We start from the raw sequence: 22919 nt of genomic DNA, 5'->3' as shown, positions 1-22919 counted from the left end.
AAATCCATCACCTGGTTAGCATCAAGTGGTATCAGTAGTTGATTGATGTTTTTCTTTTTCTTTTCTCTCTTTTTTAAAAATTTACATCCAAGTTAGTTAGCATATAGTGCAACGATGATTTCAGGAGGAGATTCCTTAATTCCCCTTACCCATTTAGCCCATCTCCCCTCCCACAACCCCTCCAGTAACCCTGTGTGTTCTCCATATTTAAGAATCTCTTGTCTCTCCCCTCCCCTGTTTTTATATTATTTTTGCTTCCCTTCTCTTATATTCATTTTTAAAAATTTACATCCAAATTAGCATAGAGTGCAACAATGATTTCAGGAGTAGATTCCTTAGTGTCCCTTACCCATTTAGCCCATCCCCCCTCCCATAACATTTCCATTAACCCTCAGTTTGTTCTCCATATTTATGAGTCTCCTCTGTTTTGTCCTCCTTCCTGTTTTTATATTATTTTTGTTTCCCTTCCCTTATGTTCATCTGTTTTGTCTCTTAAAGTCCTCATATGAGTGAAGTCATATGATTTTTGTCTTTCTCTGGCTAATTTCACTTAGCATAATACCCTCTAGTTCCATCCATGTAGTTGCAAATGGCAAGATTTCATTCTTTTTGATTGCCGAGTAATTCTCCATTGGATATATATGTACCACATCTTCTTTATCCATTCATCCATCGATGGACATTTGGGCTCTTTCCATAGTTTGGCTATTGTTGATAGTGCTGCTATAAACATTGGGGTGCATGTGCCCGTTTGAAACAGCATACCTGTATCCCGTGGATAAATGCCTAGTAGTGCAATTGCTGGGTCGTAGGGTAGTTCTATTTTTAATTTTTTGAGGAGCCTCCATACTGTTTTCCAGAGTGCTGCACCAGTTGGCTTTCTTTGGGGATCCTAATTTAATGTGGGCTCTTATTAGACTCTTGCCTTGGGTGGCTGGGTTTGATTTCTGAACTTTTTGCTCAGTCAAGGTGCCAGAAACAAAGTTCTTTTTGAGCAGGGTTGCAAATACCCTCAAGGAAACAGGATTTGGGTCTTTGTCTAGAATCCCCCCTTCTCAAAGGTTTTTGTTACTATCCTGTTAGCTTTTTTATGATTTTGAAGAGTTTTTTTTTAATTATTCATTTTTAGTTTTCAGTAGGAGAGATGATCTGAATACTCCAGCCCCTGTTCGTGAAGAAGAAAGCAGTTAGCTATTTGTTGTTGTTGTTATTTAGTTAGTTTTATTAGGTAGCAGTTAGCTGCTTTGGTGGGAACTGTGGAAACTGACAGTTATTCAAATTCATGTTAGATTTCTATCTGGGAAAACAAAGAGACTGTCCTTCTGCTTCAGGTACTTTCAAAAGAGAAATGCGTTTTTTCATAATGATTCCAATAGTTGACTCCTTTGCCAAGAGCACTGGAAATTGTCAGTAACCACTGGGTTAGCTAGTCTAGAGATGCATTAGGTGAGTTAATAATGCTGAATGGTGAGTGAAAGGAACAGGTACCCTCTTTGAAAGCAGCCAGATGCAGTGCTGTGAGAAAGTGGGCTGAGTGACCAGTTAGGATATAGAATCTTTAGTCTCATCACCCATATAATATATGGTTGAGGACTGCTTATGCATTTCAAGGCATTTTGAAAAGTTAAAAGAGAGTAGAATTCTTCTTGGGAAATATCTTGGGCTAGTTTTTTAAAAAATGGAATTAAATTGTGAAATACTTCAGGCATACAGATAGTACACCTCATATAGCCAGCACCTAGCTTTATCAGTTTTAACTTTGTCATATTTGCCTCCAATTTTTATTAAAAAATTAAGTTTAACATATACAATTAAAGCACCCATAATACCCTGCAAATGTTTTCTCCTTAGTCTAGAACATAAATTCAGTGTTCTCATCACTCTCAGACACATTTTATACCTACATGTTTATGAATACTTTTTTACTTTATCATGTATATGTATCCTTCAACTTTTTTTTCACTAGACTTTATCCTTTTGGAGTTTCATCCATGTTGATAGATATGGCTTTAGTTAGTTATTTTACCTGTTCTATTGTATGAATATGCCACAATTTATTTTCCTATTGATGAACACTTATGCTTTTTCTTTTCTTTTTTTTTTTTTCTATTAAGAATGATTAATTCTTGAACATGTTTCTGTATATACACATGCAAGAGTAATTTTCAGGATGCATCATACTTAGAAGTGGAATTGTGTCATAGCAGATGAGTACTTAAACTCCTCCAGCTATTTTCAAATTGCTCTCCAGAGTGATGGCATTAGCTTATATTTTGTAGTCTACTACCAGGATATAAAAGTTCTTTGGTCGGGACTTATTATCTTTAACACACTGCTGAGTCGATTTGCCATTCACTTAAAATGTTTATTATTATTATTTTTTTAATTTATTTTTGGGACAGAGAGAGACAGAGCATGAACGGGGGAGGGGCAGAGAGAGAGGGAGACACAGAATCGGAAACAGGCTCCAGGCTCCGAGCTGTCAGCACAGAGCCCGACGCGGGGCTCGAACTCACGGACCGCGAGATGGTGACCTGGCTGAAGTCGGCTGCTTAACCGACTGCGCCACCCAGGCGCCCCGTAATGTTTATTTATTTTGAGAGAGAGAGAGAGAACTCCAGCAGGGGAGGGGCAGGGAGAGAGGGAGAAAGTCATGACCTGGGTCCAAATCAAGAGGGGGACACTTCCAGGCACCCTGCCAATAATTTATTTAGAAGTTTTATATCTCTGTTTGTTATGGTATATGATTTTCTTTCCTTGTGACCTATGCTTATTTCGGTATCAGGATTATTTTAGCTAATTTCTGTAATGGTGACTAGTTTATTCAGGTTTGCTGACTGACCTCGGTTATGTTTTGGTAAATTTTAAAGAAATTATCAACTTGGTTTAAATTTTCAAAAAATATTAAAAAATGATTATAGCTATGTTTATCAGTCTTTTTCATCTTGTTTTTGTGGTCTTTGTGTATGTCTGTGTGTGTGTGTGTGTCTTCTCCTGGATCAGTTTTGCCAGAGATTAGTTTTAATTAAAATTCCAGTTTGGGGGTTCCTGGGTGGCTATCAGCATGGAGCCTGCTTGGGATTCTCTCTCTCTCTCTCTCTCACAATAAATAAACTTTAAAATAAAATTCCAGTTAGTTCACATACAGTGTACTATTAGTTTCAGGTGTACAGTATAGTGATTCAACCCTTCCATATAACACCCTGTACTCATCACAAGTGCAATCCTTAATCCCCATTACCTATTTAACTCATCCCTCCACCCACCTCCCCTCTGGTAACTCTCTATTTGTTCTCTATAGCTAAGAGTTTGTTTCTTGGTTTGCCTCTTTCTCTTTTTGCCTTTGCTTGTTTATTTTATTTCTTAAATTCCACATGAGTCAAATCATATGGTATTTTTCTTACTTCACTTAGCATAATACTCTCTAGCTCCATCCATGTCATTGCAAATGGCAAGATTTTATTCTTTTTTATGGCTGAGTAACACAGATTAGTTTTTATTAGGGTTTTGAGGAACTCCATTATTGGTCTTACTGATCCTTTCAATTGTTTCCTTGATTTTTCTGTTTAGGTTCTTGAATTGAATTCTTTTTTTTTTTAAATAATAAATGCATTAGATGCATCCCATAAGTTTGCATATATGGTACTTTTATAGGCATTTAGCAATAATTTCCATCATGATATATGCTGGACCTTGTGAATTATTTAGAAGTACATTTTGAAATTTCCAAGCATGTTAAGTTTGTTTGGCTCTCTTTTTATTGCTCATTTTTAATCTAAATGTGTTGTCAGAAAATCTGTTTATGATTCTTTCAAATTCCTTTGTGAGAATTTGGTCTTTTAATTTTTGGTATATCATCTGTGTTTGAAAGATACATGTTTGGTATTTGTTTGGAACAGGATTTTATATATTATGTGATAATTTATTCAAGGCTTCTATATTGTTTTTGTTTGATCCATTTCTGATAGAATTATATAAATCTCACAGTTCTCACAGTATAATTGTGAATTTGTCTATTTCCCCTTATATTTGCTGGACAAAAATATCCAATTTGATAATTTTTGGTTTTAACAGGTGAATTAAATCTATTTACATTATTATGGGTATTGATATATTTGGGTTTCTCTTGAACATCTTGTGTTTTATTTTGGGGGGCAATCATTTTTCTTTGCTCTTAATTTTTTTATCTTTCCTATATCCTGCAGAATTGATAGTTTTCTATTTTCCTCTTATTTATTTCCATTCCTTTATGGTTAACCTTAAGTTTTTAAGCTACATTTTCAAGTATTAAGATACCTTACATCTTTAGACACACTAAATAGGGACTTTTATGGAAAAATTGATAGCTAAATGCCTATTTCTATCTTCCTCCCATTAATGACAAAGGCTGTAGCATAAATTGTCTATTGAATAGCTCTTTCTTCTTTTTTTTTTTTAATGTTTCTTTATTTATTTTTGAGACAGAGAGAGAGAGAGCACGAATGGGGCAGGGGCAGAGGGAGACACAGAATCGGAAGCAGGCTCCAGGCTCTGAGCCAGCATCAGCACAGAGCCAGACATGGGGCTCGAACTCATGGACTGTGAGATCGTGACCTGAGCTGAAGTCGGACACTCAACCGACTGAGCCACCCAGGCGCCCCTTGAATAGCTCTTTCTTACCGTTATGTTGTTTCTTACAGTTTTAGCTTTCATGTTCTTGCAGAAGTATGTTTCTACTTTTGTTTCAGTATCTGAAAATGTCATTTATTTTGCCCTGGTCTTACGTGATGTGCAACTCTTTATTTCCCCTCAGGTCTTTGAAGATGATTACTCCACTGTTTTCTAGCTTCTATTGTTTGTCAGTTTAACTGCTATTCCTTTTCAAGTAAGTTGTCCATAGTCTTTGGTAGACTTTAAGATCGTCTCTTGTACATTGTATAGTTTCGCTATGATATATCCAGATTTATATTAATTTTCTTTTTCAATGATTATCTTTTCAGATATTGCTTCTCTACCATTCTTCTTCTAGCCATTATTCCTTTGAATTACTTTTTTCATATTTGTGTGGCATTCCAGATGAGTTCCTAGTAATATCTTCCAATTTGGTAGTTTACTCCTTGCCAGTGTCTGATCTAGAGTGGATCCCATGAATTGAATTTTTAATTTCAATGACAAAATTTTCATTTTGAAGAGTTCTAAATGTTTCCCTAGCTTGCTTCAGTTCCCAGGATTAAAGTTGTCTCTTTGATTCTTAACCACCTTCCTCATGGCTTCTGATAAAACTGGAATTCCAAATAGCATGTCAACTTTTCTTCAGCTTGCTTTCTTGAGTGGGGAATTTCAGCCCAGACCCTGGACCTAGCAGTAAACAGGGCTCCAGTCTTTCTTAACCCATAGGAACAAGACTCTCCTCTGCCACAGTTTCCTGTCCTGGATTCCAGAAAGCCTTCAGTTTGGGCCAGCGCAGTACCTCTTCCTCCCCTGTCCCACTGTTTTTCAGTCTCTCCTCATGCTGGTGCTTCTTGAGGAAATTTATCCTGTACTTGGCTCTGCTATACATTTTTTGGGTTTATCACTTTATTCTATTTATCTTTGGCATGAATTGGAACAGGGGGTCTGTGATCTGAAGTTTCCTTGGGTGGCTATTACTAGCTACTGCACATCATGTCAGGGGCTGATCTGGTTTAGTTAACATCCATTATATCACAATATATGTATGTCAAGTGATATCCTGTACACCTTAAACTTATACAGTGCTATATAAGTCAATTATACCTCAGTAAGACTGACACTGACCCCCCACCCACCAACAAAGGTCTCTAGGAGGTTAAATGAGATAATACACTAAAAATCATATAAATAGGTACCTGGTAAATAATTTTAAGCTCTCTGTTGTTATTACCATTGTTTAGAAGAATTTAATGAGAAAGCTGGCATTGCCGTTTTTAGATACTGAAATGTGATATTTAGACATGCTTGTGATGTGCTTACCCTGAAATTAAATGGAGAGAACAGACCTCCCTAACACAGCCTCAAGTATAGTCAGGCTACCATTTTCCTCATCTCTGAAACATCCTCGATTTTTTAAATCAAAAATACAGATTTGAAGGGGGTACATGCACCCTAATGTTTCTAGAAGCATTATCAACAATAGCCAAACTATGTAAAGAACCCAAGCATCCATTTACTAATGGGTGGATAAAGATATGGTGTATATATACATACACACAATGGAGTATTACTCAGCCATGAAAAGAATAAAATCTTGCCATTTGCAATAACATGGATGGAGCTAGAGTGTATTATGCTAAGTGAAATAAGTTGGTAAGAAAAAGACAAATATTATATGATTTCACTCATATGTGGAATTTAGGAAACAAAGCAGATGAACATATGGGAAGGGAAAAAAAAAGGGAAGCAAACCATAACAAAGTCTCAACTATAGAGAACAAACCGAGGATTGATGGAGGGAGGTGGGTCAGAGGATGTGTTAAATGCATGATGGGCATTAAGGAGTGCACTTGTTGTAATGAGTACTGGATATTATATGTAAGTGATGAATCACTAAATTCTCCTGAAACCAACATTACACTGTATGTTAACTAACTAGAATTTATATAAAAATTTGGAAAATACATTCTATTTTTGCAAAAAATTGTCTCATTATTTTATAGGTCTTAGTTTTAATCATTCTGGATAGATAATAAGCAAGTTGAGGCTGGGGACTTTATCTTTTATACCTCCCTCATTCCTGTACAAATGGGACACAGTGTAGGAGTTCAGCAGTTAGTTATTGATTAGATCAATGATACAGAGTAAAATGAATGAAATTTTTCAGGTCAAAGGGGCTCTTGGGTGCTTACCCAGGTCTTCATTTCCATTGCCTGGTGCAAGAGAATTGTGGCAAGGGAGATGGTGTTGATGGGTGTCCCAAAGGTAAAGACATCAATATCAGAGTCTTTGTAGGTCTGCAGAGGAGGAAAAAACAGGCACTGTCAGATGTATCCTTGGATTCAAGGCCTTGGTTTTGACACAGTGATAATAAAGCATCAGTGAAGGCAGGTATCATGGGAGGGGAAGGAATGAGAAGATACTCAGCTGCCATCCCTGGGGAACTGACCCAAGGAACAGACAAGATGAGGAGTGAGTTAATATGGTTAAATTCTTTGGAAACATATTTGTAGCAGAAGCCATGATGGGTATTCCAGAACATTGCAGAATGGATGAACAAGAAATTTATTGAGTAACCAGCAGGCACAATGCCAACTGCTGAAGATGCTTCTGTGTACCTTCAAGGAGTCTATAGTCTACTAGGCAGGGAAAATGTAGTACAATTTAAGGTAGCAAATGATACAATGGTACCAGGTATACAAAGTACCCCAGGGGGTACAGAAGAGAATATATATCATAATCAGAGGAGTTAATCTCTTGAAAAGAGAGGAAAGGCAGACCAGGGAAAAGTGAGAACTTGATGCTGAAAAGTTCAAAAAGGTCCCAGATGGTCCATTAGTTGAGCACATAGTAGGGGAAAAAAATGAAGTAGGAAAGGTAAGCAGAGTCCTAGAGAAGGAAGGTATTGTAAGCTAGGGAAATTCAAATGAAGCACAAAATCACTCGACCCATCTTGTTGCTGACTGCAAAAGGATGTGAGGCAGGGTAGACACCACAGTTTAGCACTTGACCCACATTCCGTTTTCCCTGTCCAGGAGAAATACGGATTATATTCTGCTATCTTTGTTCCCAGTCTTCAAACTGGGAACCAAATTGAGATGGGGCTGGTATCCCTTGCTATCTGTATTCTTGCTTTTATTTCAGATAATGTAGTATCCTTTATTATCAGAACTTATTTCCTGAATGTGTGCGGCCTTGACCTTGAAAGCAGAAACCTAAATATAAATCAAGGGTTGTAAATTCAAATACCTTCAATATTCAAGTAAGAAATAGTAAATGAGTGAAGAAAGCTAGGTATAAGACAAAATGTAGTGGTAGGGACTATGGCAAACTGAAGAACATGCACCCCATCTAAGCAGGGCTGTGAATCAATTCTGGATTTTTGCCACGTGGCAAAAATGACCCAGTGTAATGACAGTTTCCAGTTTTTTAAAAGGTGGCAGAAATTAAGATGTTTTGGGAAAAATTCTGATTTTTCAAATACCCTGAGTTGGATATAGTCTGCAGACCACCTGTTTGGATCCTCTGTGCTGCATCATCCAGAAAGACACTACTAGTCTAGGATTCATGTTTACAGTACCAGTTGCAATTCACTCTGTGATTTGTATGATTAGAAAGGGACTATACGACTTACCAGGTAAGGAATGAAGAAACAGACAAGGCTCTGATAGAATGCATCCACTATGCAAATCCAGAAAGTCATAGAGTTATAGCACTGCCAGGAAAGAACACATCAACCACCATCAAAGCAAGCCTTTGTAAGGAATGTTCTTGTGCTATCTGGGGCAAACAATAGGGTATTTAGAATGCTTTTTATCTTAGAGGCAATAGAATGGGACCATTAAGAACACAGACCTGGGGGTGACAGACCTTAGTTCAAGTCCCAGCTCTGCCCGAAGCTTATGACCTTGTGAAAGTCACTAAACCACTTTGATAATTGCTTCTTCTTCCATAAAAAAGGATGAAAACACCAACTATCTCCTTGGGTTTCAAGAAATCTAAATGTGGTTGTGCTGTAGTACCTAGTAAGTGCTCAGTTATCAATAACTGTCATTCATTAGCACCACGCTAGTGCTAATACACAATGGGTAAGTTTAGAGATTCTAAGGTTTCTATATAGCCTCTGAAAGGGAGCTCTCCATCACAGCCCAGGATCACAGATTCCCAAGAGACAGGGCTCAGTGGCTTCAGAGACCAGTGTTCTCATTTTGTGCTTCACTGCCCATGGTCTGGCTTCTCCAAATCACTAAGGGTGTCAGTGTGACCTCTGTCTTCCAGGAAACCATCCTGATGGTTTCCCAGGCCTTCTTTAGTCTACTGGCTACCAGCAAATTCTAGACCATGTATAATCTTGTGTTCTAAGCTTTGTATTCCCCAACATGAGTAGAAGCCCTTATTTATCACCCAGTGATGAGCAAACTAGCTTTTAATCCCAGGGGTTCCCAAACCAAGCCTTGGGGGTTCTGTCAAAGTCCTGGAGAAAGGGGCCAGTTGAGGGCAATGGGATCTCTCTGCATGTCCTCTCCGCATTCAACTAGGGCAGTCCCATGTTACTTAATTAACAAATAACTAAAAAAGAAGAATACCCACTGGTCTGGTCCATCGCCCTCAACAGCAAATGCGAAACAGACCAGGAACAGGGAGTGGAGCTACTGGGTCACAAAGGAGCTAAGAGGCAGGGTAGTGACCAGAGTGTAGGGCCCCTAACCCCAGGCCAGTGCTCTTTCTCTGACACCTGCAGGGAGGATTCAGAGACAGGGAGGAGTTGAGGCCCCTCCAGCTTACCTCAGAGTTTTGGCCACTCTTGTACAGCTCTGGCAATGCCAGGAGTGTTTCTGCAGAGATGTCTTTATCGAGGACTCCAAAGATGAGAGGAGGCAAGGAGGTGAAGAAGAGATTAAAGAATATCATCTGCCAATAATCGATCATGGTGGAGCCAGAGAAACCACAGAAAAACTGGTACCAGAAGAGCAGGTTGACATAACACTGCAGGCAGAAAGAGTGGCCTTGTGAGTGAGGACCCATGGGCAGTAGTCAACAACTGTTGCTTAGAAGCCTCTGGCAAGTCACTATGCTGACTTGGAGCTTCCATTTTCTCATTTGTGACATGCAGAGTTGTGTAAGCATCAGAGATAACTAATCTATAGAGCTGCTGCTGCTACTACTATTACTATTACTGCTCTTCGGGACCTGAAGGGAATTGCACCAACTTGTTAAGGTAAGTGTAATGGGGTGGTTAAGAGCACAGGTTATGGAGGCAGAAAAGGCTGGTTTGGAATGATTACATCTGTTATTTACTAGCTGTGTGAGCTTGAGCAAATCACTTAACCTTTCTGAACATCATTTTGGCATCTTTCAGATGGGAATAGTAGCATCTTAGACCATGGCACAGGATATCAAAAGGCAGTAGTTATGATTAGTAGTGTGGGAAGAGAAGGGGGTGTCCCAGGGAAGGGATAATAGAAAGACCAGATACTGGGCAGAAAGCCTGGTGGAAAGATGATTTCATGAGATTTTCCTCACAATATATTCTTAATGGTGATGCAACTCAGACAGGTGAGGAAGAATATCTTCTCCTTAACTGTTGCTTTATGGTTTCTGAAGCTGTTTTCCACTCAGGACTGCCCACCTGAGAATGCAAACTGGTGCAGCCACTCTGGAAAACAAAAAATTAAAAATAGAACTATCCTGTGATCCAGCAATTGTTCTACTAGGTATTTGTCCAAAGGACACAAAAATGCTGATTGAAAGGGGCAATGCACCCCAATGTTTATAGCAGCACTATTGACAATAGCCAAAGTATGGAAAGAGCCCAAATGTCATCAACTTATGAATGGAAAAAGAAGATGTTATGTGTATATACGTATGTACATATGTATATGTATATATATACACACACACACACATATACATAAAATGGAATATTGACTATCAAAAAGAAAACCTTTCTGTTTGCAACAACACGGATGGAACTATAACATACACTAATTGAAATAAGTCAGAGAAAGACTAATACCATATGATTTCACTCCTATGTGGAATTTAAAAAACAAGACAGATGAACATAGGGGAAAGGAAGCAAAATAAGATAAAAACAGAGAAAGAGAGACAAACTATAAGAGACTGTTAAATACAGAGAACAGAGTTGCTGGTGGAGTGTTGGGTGGGGGATGGGTTAAATGGGCAATGGGCATTAAGGAGGATACTTGTTGGGATGAGCACTGGGTATTACATGTAAGTGATGAATCACTAAATAATATTCTTAAAATCATTATTATACTATATGTTAACTAACTTGGATTTAAATAAAAACATTTTTTTTAATTAAAAAAAAAAAGACTGCCCACCTGAGATGGGCTGGGATCACTAGTATTGTTTACCCCCCTGCGATGTGGCTTGGTGACTTGACCAAAGTCATCACTTAAGCTGCTGCTCCCAGTGCTGGGACCAGAATGTCCTGTGTGGCTGAGGCACACAGGATAAAAAGTATAGTAAGAAATTGTTCCTTAGGTTTGTGTACAAACTATAACGCCCATAACCTAACTGCCAGACTAGTGTTATTTTGAAAAGGATGTAATAATATGGGCATGTTAATGTTATTAGTGACACCAATGATTATACTGGAGCTTCTATTTGTGCCAGGTGTGTGATATATATTATAGCATATTACTATATAGTATATTAGATGTGCAATAGACCTTATAATTTGTCCCATGTTGAAAGATTATTGCTAAAGATAGTACATATTATATTAGTGTTATATCTCAATGATAATATTATTAGCCCCACTTTACAGATAAGGAACCTAACGCTCTAAGATACTCAGTTACTTCCTGCCTAAGTTCAGAGCCAGAAAATCACACAACCAGCATCTGAGTTTCAAGCCTTCCTCTTTGACCATTCCTAAACTTTCTCAATCTCCTATTGGATTCTACAATAACAATGCTGACTGAGAGGTTTCTAGCCAAAGAGCTCCATCCTTTGGCTTTTCTGGTGACCAGTGGGAAGTTTTCTGGTTCTGAAAGAGATCCTGATGCCCTGAGATTTCCTGGATCTTGCATCTTTGTGTCCAAAGAAGGGAGAAGGCTCAGTCTGTTTACTGAGCTACAGGTAGGTTTGAAATGCACTATGGGAAGACTTTGAGACTCCAGATCGACAGCAACCACTTGTGCACTTGATGTGGTGGGTTTAAGAAGAAGTGAAGTACTGAAGTTCCCTTGATACTATCATTCAGCAGCTGTTATGAAGCTTTGACTTTCTTTCCCCTTTGAGAATCTTGTCTCGCTTCTCCCTCCTCAGCTAAATGGGAAAAATAGTAACTCTTCTCTCTCTTACACATGGGTAGGTCAAGTGGCTCAGATGAGCTAAGTGACCACACCAAATGCCCTTGGCCACTTGGGGCTGGAACTGTGACTTGAGGTTGTAGTAGCCTAGGATACCAGAGCTGGAAGGGACACCATCTTACAGATGAGGCCAATAATAGCAACAACAGCAAATAGCAACAGCAACAAAGACACATAAAGCACATACTATATGCTAAGCTATGTTCTGACCCATTAAATCTACCTAGCAGCCCTTTGAGGTAGTGATTACTACTCTCATTTTACAATTTAGGAAACTGAGCCTCAGAGAGGGGTCAAGTCATTGGGCTGGGGGTATAGAGCTAGTAAGTAACAAAATTGGAGTTCAAATCCAGAGGTTCTGGATGCAGAATCCATCCTCATGAACTTGATGTGGGAAGTGGATGCACTTGTTAAAGTGAGTTCAAGGTTGGAGATCACAGTTCAGTCTCCGGCACTAATGTCCAGAATCCTTGATTCTACACTATGAGAGGCCAGTAGGATCCATTTTAAAGTGCTAGAAGTGGGGAAAGTACTGGACACAGAATGCTGTGATTGGCAGTTTCTTCCAGGGATGCCAAGGGAGGAAGTTTGCCAGTTATAGGCCATGCTCTGATAGTTGCAATGTAGATTTGGTCCTTCTGACTCTAAGCCTCAGTCTTTCCTCTCCATCAACTTCATCTTGCCAAATTCCAGCTTTTAATTTGTGCAATCTTATCTGGTGGATGCTGTGATGCTTGACCCAGTTTTCACCCAAGCCTCAGACGTAGGCTAAAGCCAAGGGAGGAAGAGAGCAGTAACCTGGCTGGTGTCGGAGGCTGTTTGAAGCTCTGTGTCCAAGTGTGATGATCTCATCACATGATATTTTTTGAACAATTTATGTTGAGACACAGTGCTAGAGATGCTTGGACAGTGGACAACACACAACATGGATCAGAGTGATCTCTGCCTTCAAAGAGTTTGGCAACCACTGGAGAACAGGCTTCTTAGACCTCTAGGAGGCACTGAGTGCCATGGTAGTGAGGGCATTCAGTCTGGGGAATTTGGAGTACAGTAGAACTAGGTCCAATCCCGATTCTGTGATGTACTTAGTTATGTGACCTGGGTAACCCCTCTGGCTCTCAGCAACCAGATCTATAGAGAGATAACTGTCCCCACCTCACAGGGTTGTTAGCACCTGCTGCCATCATCATCATCATCCTAGTTTAATCTGGACAAATGATGCATTTATTATGTACCTCACACATGTAAACTCATTTATGCACACAATAACCCTGTGAATTAGGTAGTATCTCCCTTTTACAGATGAAAACACTGAGACACAGAGCTTAAGTAAATTACTGAGGCCATATTGCTGCTGAGTAGCAGAGTGGGGCTGGGATTTGAACCCAGCCTTGTTCTAGCACATACGCTCTTAACCCCTATATTACACTTGTCTCTCATAGTTACATACATACATAAAGTTCTTAGCACAGTGTCTGGTATGTGGTAGGTTCCCTGTAGATGATGGTGGATGTTAATGTTAATAATGCTATGCCAAACAGTACCAAGTTGTATAAGTACCAAAAAAACTACAGGAATCAAGGGTGGCATGGGGAACGTTGGTGACCTGGGTGTTGGAGGACTAGCATTTACTGAACTTGTCTTACACTACACACACTGCAGTATTAAAGGGCTTTAAGCCCTAGTCAAAGCAATAAAACACTGCTTGGATATCACTTGCTCATTTTTCCATAGAAATACTCTTACTGAATTATAATTTAATATTGATTTTTATTAAGGGTTGTTAGAGAAAAAGAGTGGCCATATGGAGGTTAATTTTCATTTCCTACAAAAATGCCACTGAAGACAGTTTCCTGAAGGTTTTTGTGTGACCTTTTTCTAAGCATTTCCTTGAATAATTGATCTCTACATTTAAAGCAAAGAGAGGGTATTCCTCATGAAGAACTGGTCTGCTTGTTTTAACCAAACATTTAATACTTAGCATCTTATCCAAAGTTTCTGGTACAAACTACCTCTTCTCTTTCTATGGTTCTGGTCTGTACTCTTATAAATTTCTCTTGTAACTTCCCTATTGCTTTGTGTTCTTACTGTAAGTCATGTACATCTCGTTTTGGAATTAGATATAGCATATGACATAAAATTGTAAAGACTCAGGTTGTTAAGCCTCTTTTTCTTGGCAGGGAAACTGGCAAATTCTTCTTTTAGGTCATAGCTTAAACGTTGTTGTCTTTCTAATTTATTTGGTCAAGAATCTCCTGGTGATATGTCCATAGCACCCTGACCTTCTTTGAGGGAGATGTGCCTAAGAAAATGTTTGTAAAACTTTAATCTCCTTCCCCTATACCAGCGCTTCTCAATCTTTAAGGTTCATACAAATCATCCAGGACTCTTACTAAAAGTGCTGATTCTGAGGTAGGAGGCCTGGGATGCAGTCTGAGGATCTGCATTTCTAATAAGCATCCAGGTGATGCAAATGTGCTGGTCCAGGAGCCACATTTTGAGAAGCAAGATTTATTAAGATGAGGAGATGACAAACTACTTCCTGGAGGCTGAATCAAGCCATAAATAAGGTTTTATTGGGACACAGCCACATGGATTCATTTGCATGCTGTCTTATAGCTGCTTTCATGTGGCCGCAGCAGAGTTGAGTAGGTACAATGGGCTATATGGCCCACAAAACTAAAAATATTATCTGGCTTTTTGCAGAATAAGCTTACTGAGCCCTGATTTAGACTGTCAGCCTCATGAGGCAGGGACCACATCTGTCTAATTCTCTATACCCAGTGTCTGATAAGGTTCCAGACACAGCTGTTCAATGATGATTTGAATAAATGAAATAAATCTTTGCTGTTCTATTGTCCCAATACCCACCCTGGAGTTTAACACTGAAGTGTTTCCTTCCTCTGCAGGCCCTGTTAGGACCTTGTTTGCTTCCACTTCCTCTGGTTGGAATCTTTGCGCCTCTGAGGGCACCCACTGAACCTGGTGACAGCCTCACGGAGACTGGGGCCTGCGTTTTCCTCCCAAGTGGCTACAGTGCAGTAATTAATTCATTGTTCAAATTTCAGAGCATGCAGGGTTTTAATCCCCTCTGAAATTGGTTTTGGATGTGGAAGTCATAGTTCTCCACCCTCTAATTGCAATGGGGAGATAATGCCGCATCAGTATCACAATTTCGAGCACGGCATTGGGCTGGAAATAAATACCATTTAAGCTTTGAAAGCATGGCTGGCTGGAAACGTTTCCTTTTCTATTTCACAAATTTAATGCAGAGAAGAGGTTGTGCTTATTCAAAAGAACGGCTCCTTTGGAGGCAAGAAAAAAAATTAAATGGGCATTTTGAATTCTAAGTAAACAGTCTTTCATGCTCAGAGTGAGTTTCAAGTTAAATAGAGTGACTTGTTTGCATAGACTTGCTGAATATTACCATCCAGTTTATCGAATTTACATTATTTTTTGTCATGCTGTTTATTTACATACACATTGAACTTTGCACAAAAATGCTCACTCTTGAGCAAGGGCAACTGTGACATGCCTAAATCAGGACTGGGAGAGTGGAATAAGGGGACACAATGCAATTTCATAGCTGCTACTTGGCTAATGCATTTTTCTTCTACCACCCTGCTCTTAATCCTCCCTTTTTCCTTATGCAAACAGGAATCAGGTTCTATTTGCAGACTCCTGGGGATTATTCAAAGGTCCTTGAACTAGGTAATGAAAACTCAGTTCCCCTGTCCCTCCCCACCTCCCCTTAGTACAGCAATATTCTGGCTTCTTCTAATTCCCATTGTTAATCAAGGACTTTTCAAACAAAAGCTGCTGACAGTTTTAATGCCTCAGTTGGTGTGTGCCTGCTTTGGGCCCTTATCAATAAGACAAAAATGAACTATTTTTCAGGAGAAACAATGGTATCTTCCTAGGATTGTATTTTATAGTGTTACATACTTTCCTGAGCTCTGACTCTAAAGCCTCTTAAATAATACTTCTAGGGAAGAGGGAGTCATAGTGTCTCCATATTACTGATGAGGAAACCAAGGCTCAGAGTGGTTAAGTGACTCTTCCAAGTTCACACAGCATGCTAGAGTCAGGCAAAACTAAAATCCAGATGATCTCCCCCTTTAAAACATTTTTGCTAATAGATATTTTATTTAAATACCCTGACCTCTGTGAATTCTCTGCTGGGAAGGCTGGCAAAGTTGAAGTGATACATAGAGTCTCAGGTGGAAGCTAGGAGACTGGTCTTAACCTGTACAAGGGATAGGCTATAGCTCCCAAGGGATAGGCTATAGCTCTTGCATTGGGGTGGCTCTATAGGGAGAGAAAAATCTCAGATACATGTCAGGCTAGTTATTCGAGTTTTTTCTTCCTTGCAGTCAGAAGATAAATCTCATTTATGGAGCCCATCTAAGAGTAATGACAATAGTAACAATAATAAAAAATAATGGCTAACTTTATAAGGTGATTACTATGTGCCAATCACTTTATATACAAGCTCCCATTTAATCCTTGTAGCAAATATACAAGAAAGGTACTCTTATCATCCCCACTTTACAGCTGGTGAAACTAAGGTGTAAGGCCATTATCAAATGTAAGAGCATAGATTTGAACCAAATAAGATTGATGCAAGAGTCTGTGCTTGTAACCACTCATACTGCCTTCTGTGTGCCAGGTGCTTTCCATACAGTATTGCTAATGCTCACAATAACTTCACACAATAGTCTTAGCCCATTTTACCAAAGAAGAAATTGAGGCTCAGAGAAATGAATTACATTGCTCAAGTTCACAGAGCTAGTAGGAGACAGTCTCAGGATTCAAAATCCAGGCCACCCTGACTTACTCCCTTATGCTGAAAAGGTTTGTCTACCACTGTGGTGGGAGCTGGGTCCCTGGCTGGGCCTCCCAAGGCCTGGGTGGGAGGTTGCTATAGGGCTACTCACCACATTCTTGTAGAAGTAGTACACCACCATCCTGGATAGGCGTGAGTAACACCAGTGGCCGTGCACAAGCAGCAGCTTCTTGAGGTGTCTGAAGCGGGAGATGGCAAAGTCACTGGACATGACAGCCTGAGAGGGCAGAACAGAGACATCAGCCTCTATCCACAGCTGCCAGTGAACCACAGAGACTCCCTCAAGGGCCACGCTTTGTTCTAGGTCCACAGCTGGTAGGACCGAAAAGACCCTTTGTAATTATGTGGCACCCTTGGGTGGTTCACCCCATCCTCTCTTCTGGAAAAGCCAAACCTTACTAGAATCCAAGAAAGGCAGCTCATAAGGGACCACTGATCTAGTCTGGCCCTTCGTCTCCTTCTGTTTATCCAATAAACAGTAACTATGGCCTAAAATGTGTTGGCACCATGCTAGAGATACGATGGCTAACCAGAGAGTAGGGGCTTCTGTGCAAGTAATTCTCAAACCTCTCAACTCCCTTGGTCACCTCCTGTGGCAGACCATTTGATCCATTCTTAGATGGAGCTGATGGTTGGATAGTTCTTCCTTTACATGGAGCTGAAATATGTCTTCTGCCCTTAGGATTGCTTAGAACAAGACATAGCTCTTAGTACTCTTTTAAGAGTATAAAATTGAAATATGCCTGGTTATAAATCCTGGTGTGAGTCTTGGTCAGACTGTTTAACCTCTCCCAGACTAAGTTTCATTTGAAAGAACAAATGGAGTAATAATCCCTAACACATGGGGTTGTGATTGTTCATGTTAATTGGAGTATCAAGTGAGGTGCCTAGTAGAGTGCTGGCATATGGTAGATACTCAAAAGGTAACTGTGTTCTTTCATCCTTATCAACAAACTTAGGCAATACCTATTGTATGCACCAGAGGTGGGAATATGATTGTTAATAGTTCAGAATGATAAGGTGGGGTTTGTTTTAATGGGAGACATTAGTAGCTCAAGTTATGTTTGTCCCAAGCTGAATTTTGACTTAGGTATGTCTATTAAAGTGTACCAAACAATTTATAGGTCAATCTAGCTATCAAGACTAAAATGGCAATTGAAATGTGTTTTCAAATGTTCTTATATCTGTCACTGCTCATGGAGGGCACTATACCCTTGGATGTGGGTATAGGCTACAGGGAGGAAATAGGGAGTCAGAGGAAGGCTTAGCCCTACCTGAATGGTTAGGCACTCTTTGGCTTTAGAATACAGGTATTGCCAGCTGTCTATAAAAAGCCAAACATCCTATTTTTCTCTGTACCAGAGGGACTGGGCAGCAGGGGTATAGTGATGGAGGTTATGTAAGAGGAAGTAAGTTACATAAGAAGGAAGCCCCCCCCACCCCCCAACTCTAAGATGATAATTCTGCAAAGCTCTTGGGGAGAGATTCCTCCAACACTGTGGGGAATTCCATAACTCTCCAATAAGGAGAGTTAGGGTAGAAAGGAGAAGAATGGAGGGGAACAATACCTGCAGGCCTTCCTGTCCAGATATTCCAATTCCAATGTCGGCAGCATGAATCATGCTTACATCGTTTGCTCCATCACCTGAAAGAAGAGAGGTCATGAGGTATCTTTATTGCTGGTCTAATTGCTGCATGACAATGAAAAGGGTGTTACATGAGTGGCTCTAACATGTCCCCATTTGTATATAATTGAATCCTTTTACAATGCTCTGATTAGTCCTATAGGAAAAGTCATTGCTATTTGGCCTGAGAGAGGTTTTTTCTTTTTTGACAAGAAGCTCTATTATTCAACAAACATTTATTGTGTCTTTTTTTCTAGGCACATGAGGTACTGGGAATACAGTAGTGACTGAGACTTGAGCAGTGCTTTACAGTTTACAAAAAAGGCCTTCACAAATGTTACAGTGGACTTTACTAATGACTAAATGGAGAATTTGAGCAAAGTAGAGATTTAGCAAGGGTAATACAGCTAGGGAAAAGGCCCAGGAGCATTGGCACTAAGATCTTTCTGATAACTTTCCTAACTCAGTATAACTTAAAATACTGACCATATTAAGACTGCTAGAATGTCTGGACAGCTAAATCATCGAAGATTGTCAATAGTGTCCAGGGACAGGGATGGTATTCAGTTTTGTTTCTGAATATAGGAAAATAGGATCGACTGGGTTTTTTTGGTTGAGGAACATTTAATCACACTGAGTTCCCATTTAATGAACTAAGTTGTTTCAGAAAATTGGAGGATAGGGCATGGAAATACACATATACACATAGCTTCCAGCACTGTCAAATAGCTTTTTCTGTGATAACGGAAATGTGCTATATCTTTATAGTCAAAGAGGGAAACCACTAGCCCCATGTGACCATTGAAATGCAGCTGGTGAAATTGTGTTTAATTTTAAATTTCCATACCTATGCAGAGCTGTGTGTCAACCATTTTGGACAGCACAGCTCTATACAATTGAGGCCTTCCTTACAAACCTGGCTTTTCCCAGAGCTTTATCTTTCAGAATAGAGTTTAGCAAACTTTTTCTGTAAGGGGCCAGATAGTAAATATTTTAAGCTCTGTGGCCAAGAAGAAAAATTGAACAACTGTTCTTGCTGAGAGGCAGTCTTTTACACGTTTTACATTTAAAAACATAAAAATCGTTCTTAGTATCCCTGCAAAAACATGTAGTGGGCTGGATTCATCCTGGTGGACTGGTTTGTGGACTGCATTGCCTTTATTCTCCTCCTGGCCACACCTCTTTTTCCAGTAAGTTCTCATAATAATATGTAATTAAATTTATATTAGATACCATAGAGACTATGGGATTGGGAGAATTTTCTTCCCTTAATTATTTGGCAATGAAATTTGTTAATGTTAACAATTTTCTCACTATAAGTAGCCATTATTTTTGTAATGATTACTTTTTTTTCATGATAGCATAACAGGACATAATTTTTATCTTCCCCATGGCAAACAAGTCCACCCTTTAACCTCTTCTGTTAGCAAACTACTGGAAGTAGAGGTGTGGAATCATGCCATTGCTTACCCTGCTGTTTTTATTTCTGCCTCTATGGCAGCAGAACCAATTTCTTACCTCAGGGAGTCAGTCCTGGGCTGTTGCTTCGTGTGTGTCTAAAGTTTTGAAGAGGGCAATTCAGGGAATAAAATTAGGATGCAGTTGCTAAAGTTTTGCTCCCTGTATCCTGTCTACCCACTCCTCCCCTCCCCTTTTTGTTTTGAACTGCTTTTACCTGAAGAATGGGAGAAAAAAACAATATATAATATAGACTTATTTGAAATGCCAGGAAGGAAAATCTCTTTCCATGTCTGTGTAGGAAGGATAGAACCTGGAACCATCTGCAAGAATATCCTTAAATGAATGCAATATTTACTATGTGCTTGGAGTGTGCAGAGCATGGGATGAAATGGTATGAATGATATGGTCCCTCTATTCAAGGAACTCATGGTCTACTGAGCAGGCCCTCACAGAAGGCAAACCAGTGCTCTGCAGCTCTGAGGGCTGTGTGCTGTGGGAGTTCTCAGAGATAAGGAAAGTTAGGTGGGATTAGAAGAAGGGGTGTTTTATAGAGGAAATAGCTTGTACAAAGGCCTGGGAGTGAGAGAGATAGGACAAACCTCATGGAGAATGGAGGCAGTTCCATTAGACTGGAGCATGGAGTTCAAATGTTGGGGACAGGGGTTTCTGTGGTTAAGGACATGACTGGAGGGTTAGCAGAGACTACATCATGAAGATTCCTGCAAACCAGGTTTGCTTGTTGATGTAGGTAGAGTTTTTATTTCTCTGCCTTAACCATGATTAAAGTTTAGTCTCTTATGAGAAATTTTTTCATCAACCAAGAGGCTAGCATTTGTTGAGAATGTGCTTTGTGCTGGGCCTTGTATTTAGGAATGAACATATGTGAAAGTCTCAGCTTCTAAAATCTCCCCATCAGCCGTCAATACACAGAATGTCAAATCCACAAACATCTTAGGTTTATGTTATTATGCCATGTGTTAAGTATCGAAAGGGAAATGGTCTGCATCCCAGAACTGATTGGCCTGAGTGTACATTATTGAGTTATGTGAATGTTCTAAATTTGAGGTCTCTTTTGGCTTTGACCTCCATCCAAGCCCTGTTTTCCTTTGTGACCTGCTAATCCTCAGAGCTGTGAATCACTTTCTCACTCTACTTAGCCTCTGTTTCATCTCCAGCTGCCACGTATTGATTGTCACTTTGAACTCTCTCAGTCTGAGAAAATGATCCTCAGCCTGGCTGTCTCGACTTTGATATGTGACCTCCCACCTCTGGCCCAGGACTTTTGTCAGATCAGCCTTACAAGCTGCACCCACATCTCAGCATGATGGGTACCTATGGAAAGGGTCATGACGCTCAACTTGTCTCGCACCAGCTTGACTATCATACTCTTCTGGAGAGGGGTAGAACGGCAGCATAGGACAGACCGGCAATACTGAGTCAGCTCTAAAAATTTCATCTCCAGCTTTCCCTGGAAAATGGCATTCAATGTCTTCCCATTGATGACCAATCCAACTTCTGGAACTGCAGCTCTTGAGGTAGGAGGTGGTGTCTCAGAAGGTAGGCAGAGCCCAAAGAGCTTGCGGTTTGGCTTCTGTGGTCCATGAAATTGCTTCACTTCTTCCAGTGCATAGTTAAGGATGGATTCACAGGTTTCCTATAGAGTCAGAATAACAAATATGGTATTAGTAAACAACACAGAAATGTAGGTTAAAGATCTCACTTTATCTTTTAGTAAAATAGTTATGAAATTCTACCACCATAGAGATTACCCAGGAATCATTTTCTGATTCTTACATTTCTCTTCAACCTTTCAAAAAGCATCAAAGCAATATTAATTTGGAAGCAAATTAATGGCAAAATAGGAGAGACTGCTAGGCAATGGGAGTGGAAATAGCTCAGCAAGATGGGGAATGATACAGGGACGGTATAAGCTAATAAATATGAATGTGATGGTAAATAATGATAATATGTCATGATAATACAGTGCTTATTTCTTACAAATCATTTTGGTTCTCCTGAGGAAACTGAGTGATGAGGAAGTTGAAACAGTGAAATCTTTAGTAACTTGCACTAGCTCATCCAACTTACTAGTGGAGGCAGATCATCACTGCTTGAATTATCGCTTCCCAATTGAAAAAATACACTGCGTGTTTACCTGTTGATATGAATGTGTTGCTCATACATGTTAAAACTATGAATGTGAACATTTTACTGATGTAAAGAAACGTATTTTTTCTGACATTTACCTCGAAACATAGTGAAGCATTCATTTCCTCTTTTACTTTTGATTATATCAGAGATCAAGTCAGATTTTGGTTCTAAATATATCCTTAGTACCTTATTAGATTTTGTAACATTACTTTCAAGTAAAGTTGTGGCAGCCAGTAGTATTATTGATTTTGATAGCATTGTTTTGTTCACATGATCTTTATTTAGCAGTGTTCTTTTATCCATGGCAAGGATGATGGTTTTCATTTAGTATAGTCCTAAAAAATTATTCTAAAAATAAATTTAAAAGTGTTCAAAGTGAGTCAATTTAAATGAATTCATTACTGGAAAAAAAAGTACAGGTAATATGTGGATTTAAGCAAAAATTGTGAAGATTTTTCTGATATGACAGGTTTGGGGACCATTGATCTAGAAGCTTCTGAGATTATTTGGGATACTTTCTTCTGGAGTGAGCAGAACTGCAGTTAATCATTCCCGAGTCTTCCCTTAGGGGATGCTAAATTGAGTGTTGCAAGCAGTAGGGTATGCCCAGAACCTAGAGGGGTGAGAGGAAGCTGTGCCAGGGGTGGGTGGTTATGCCTGAGGCACTTATCTGGGAAAGAGATCAAGATAGTCCTTGCTGGGAGTTGGGGCCAGCATAAATTATATAAATTCCTCCAACGCAGGACTGCAGGAAGTCACTGGAGATATGTTTCAAAATAAAATTTCTGAATTTGCTTATTTCAAAGTATGATGTAATAACCACAATAGTTACCATTCATTTAA

At 39.5% G+C, this 22919-nt stretch overlaps 1 protein-coding gene across 1 annotated transcript in view; it reads right to left on the bottom strand.

Annotated features, from left to right (window-relative positions):
• Window positions 1–22919, bottom strand: part of ATP10B (ATPase phospholipid transporting 10B (putative)) — a 111681-nt gene that overhangs the window by 8067 nt on the left and 80695 nt on the right. The window contains 6 exon segments of the mRNA XM_049647834.1: window positions 6843–6947; window positions 8285–8365; window positions 9436–9636; window positions 16931–17056; window positions 18408–18484; window positions 21258–21579. Of these exon segments, the coding sequence (XP_049503791.1) occupies window positions 6843–6947; window positions 8285–8365; window positions 9436–9636; window positions 16931–17056; window positions 18408–18484; window positions 21258–21579 (912 nt within the window).

This window comes from Panthera uncia (genome assembly GCF_023721935.1).
Source record: "Panthera uncia isolate 11264 chromosome A1 unlocalized genomic scaffold, Puncia_PCG_1.0 HiC_scaffold_17, whole genome shotgun sequence".
In the NCBI taxonomy this organism is placed as follows: Eukaryota; Metazoa; Chordata; class Mammalia; order Carnivora; family Felidae; genus Panthera; species Panthera uncia.
This window is presented reverse-complemented; position numbering and strand designations above follow the sequence as displayed.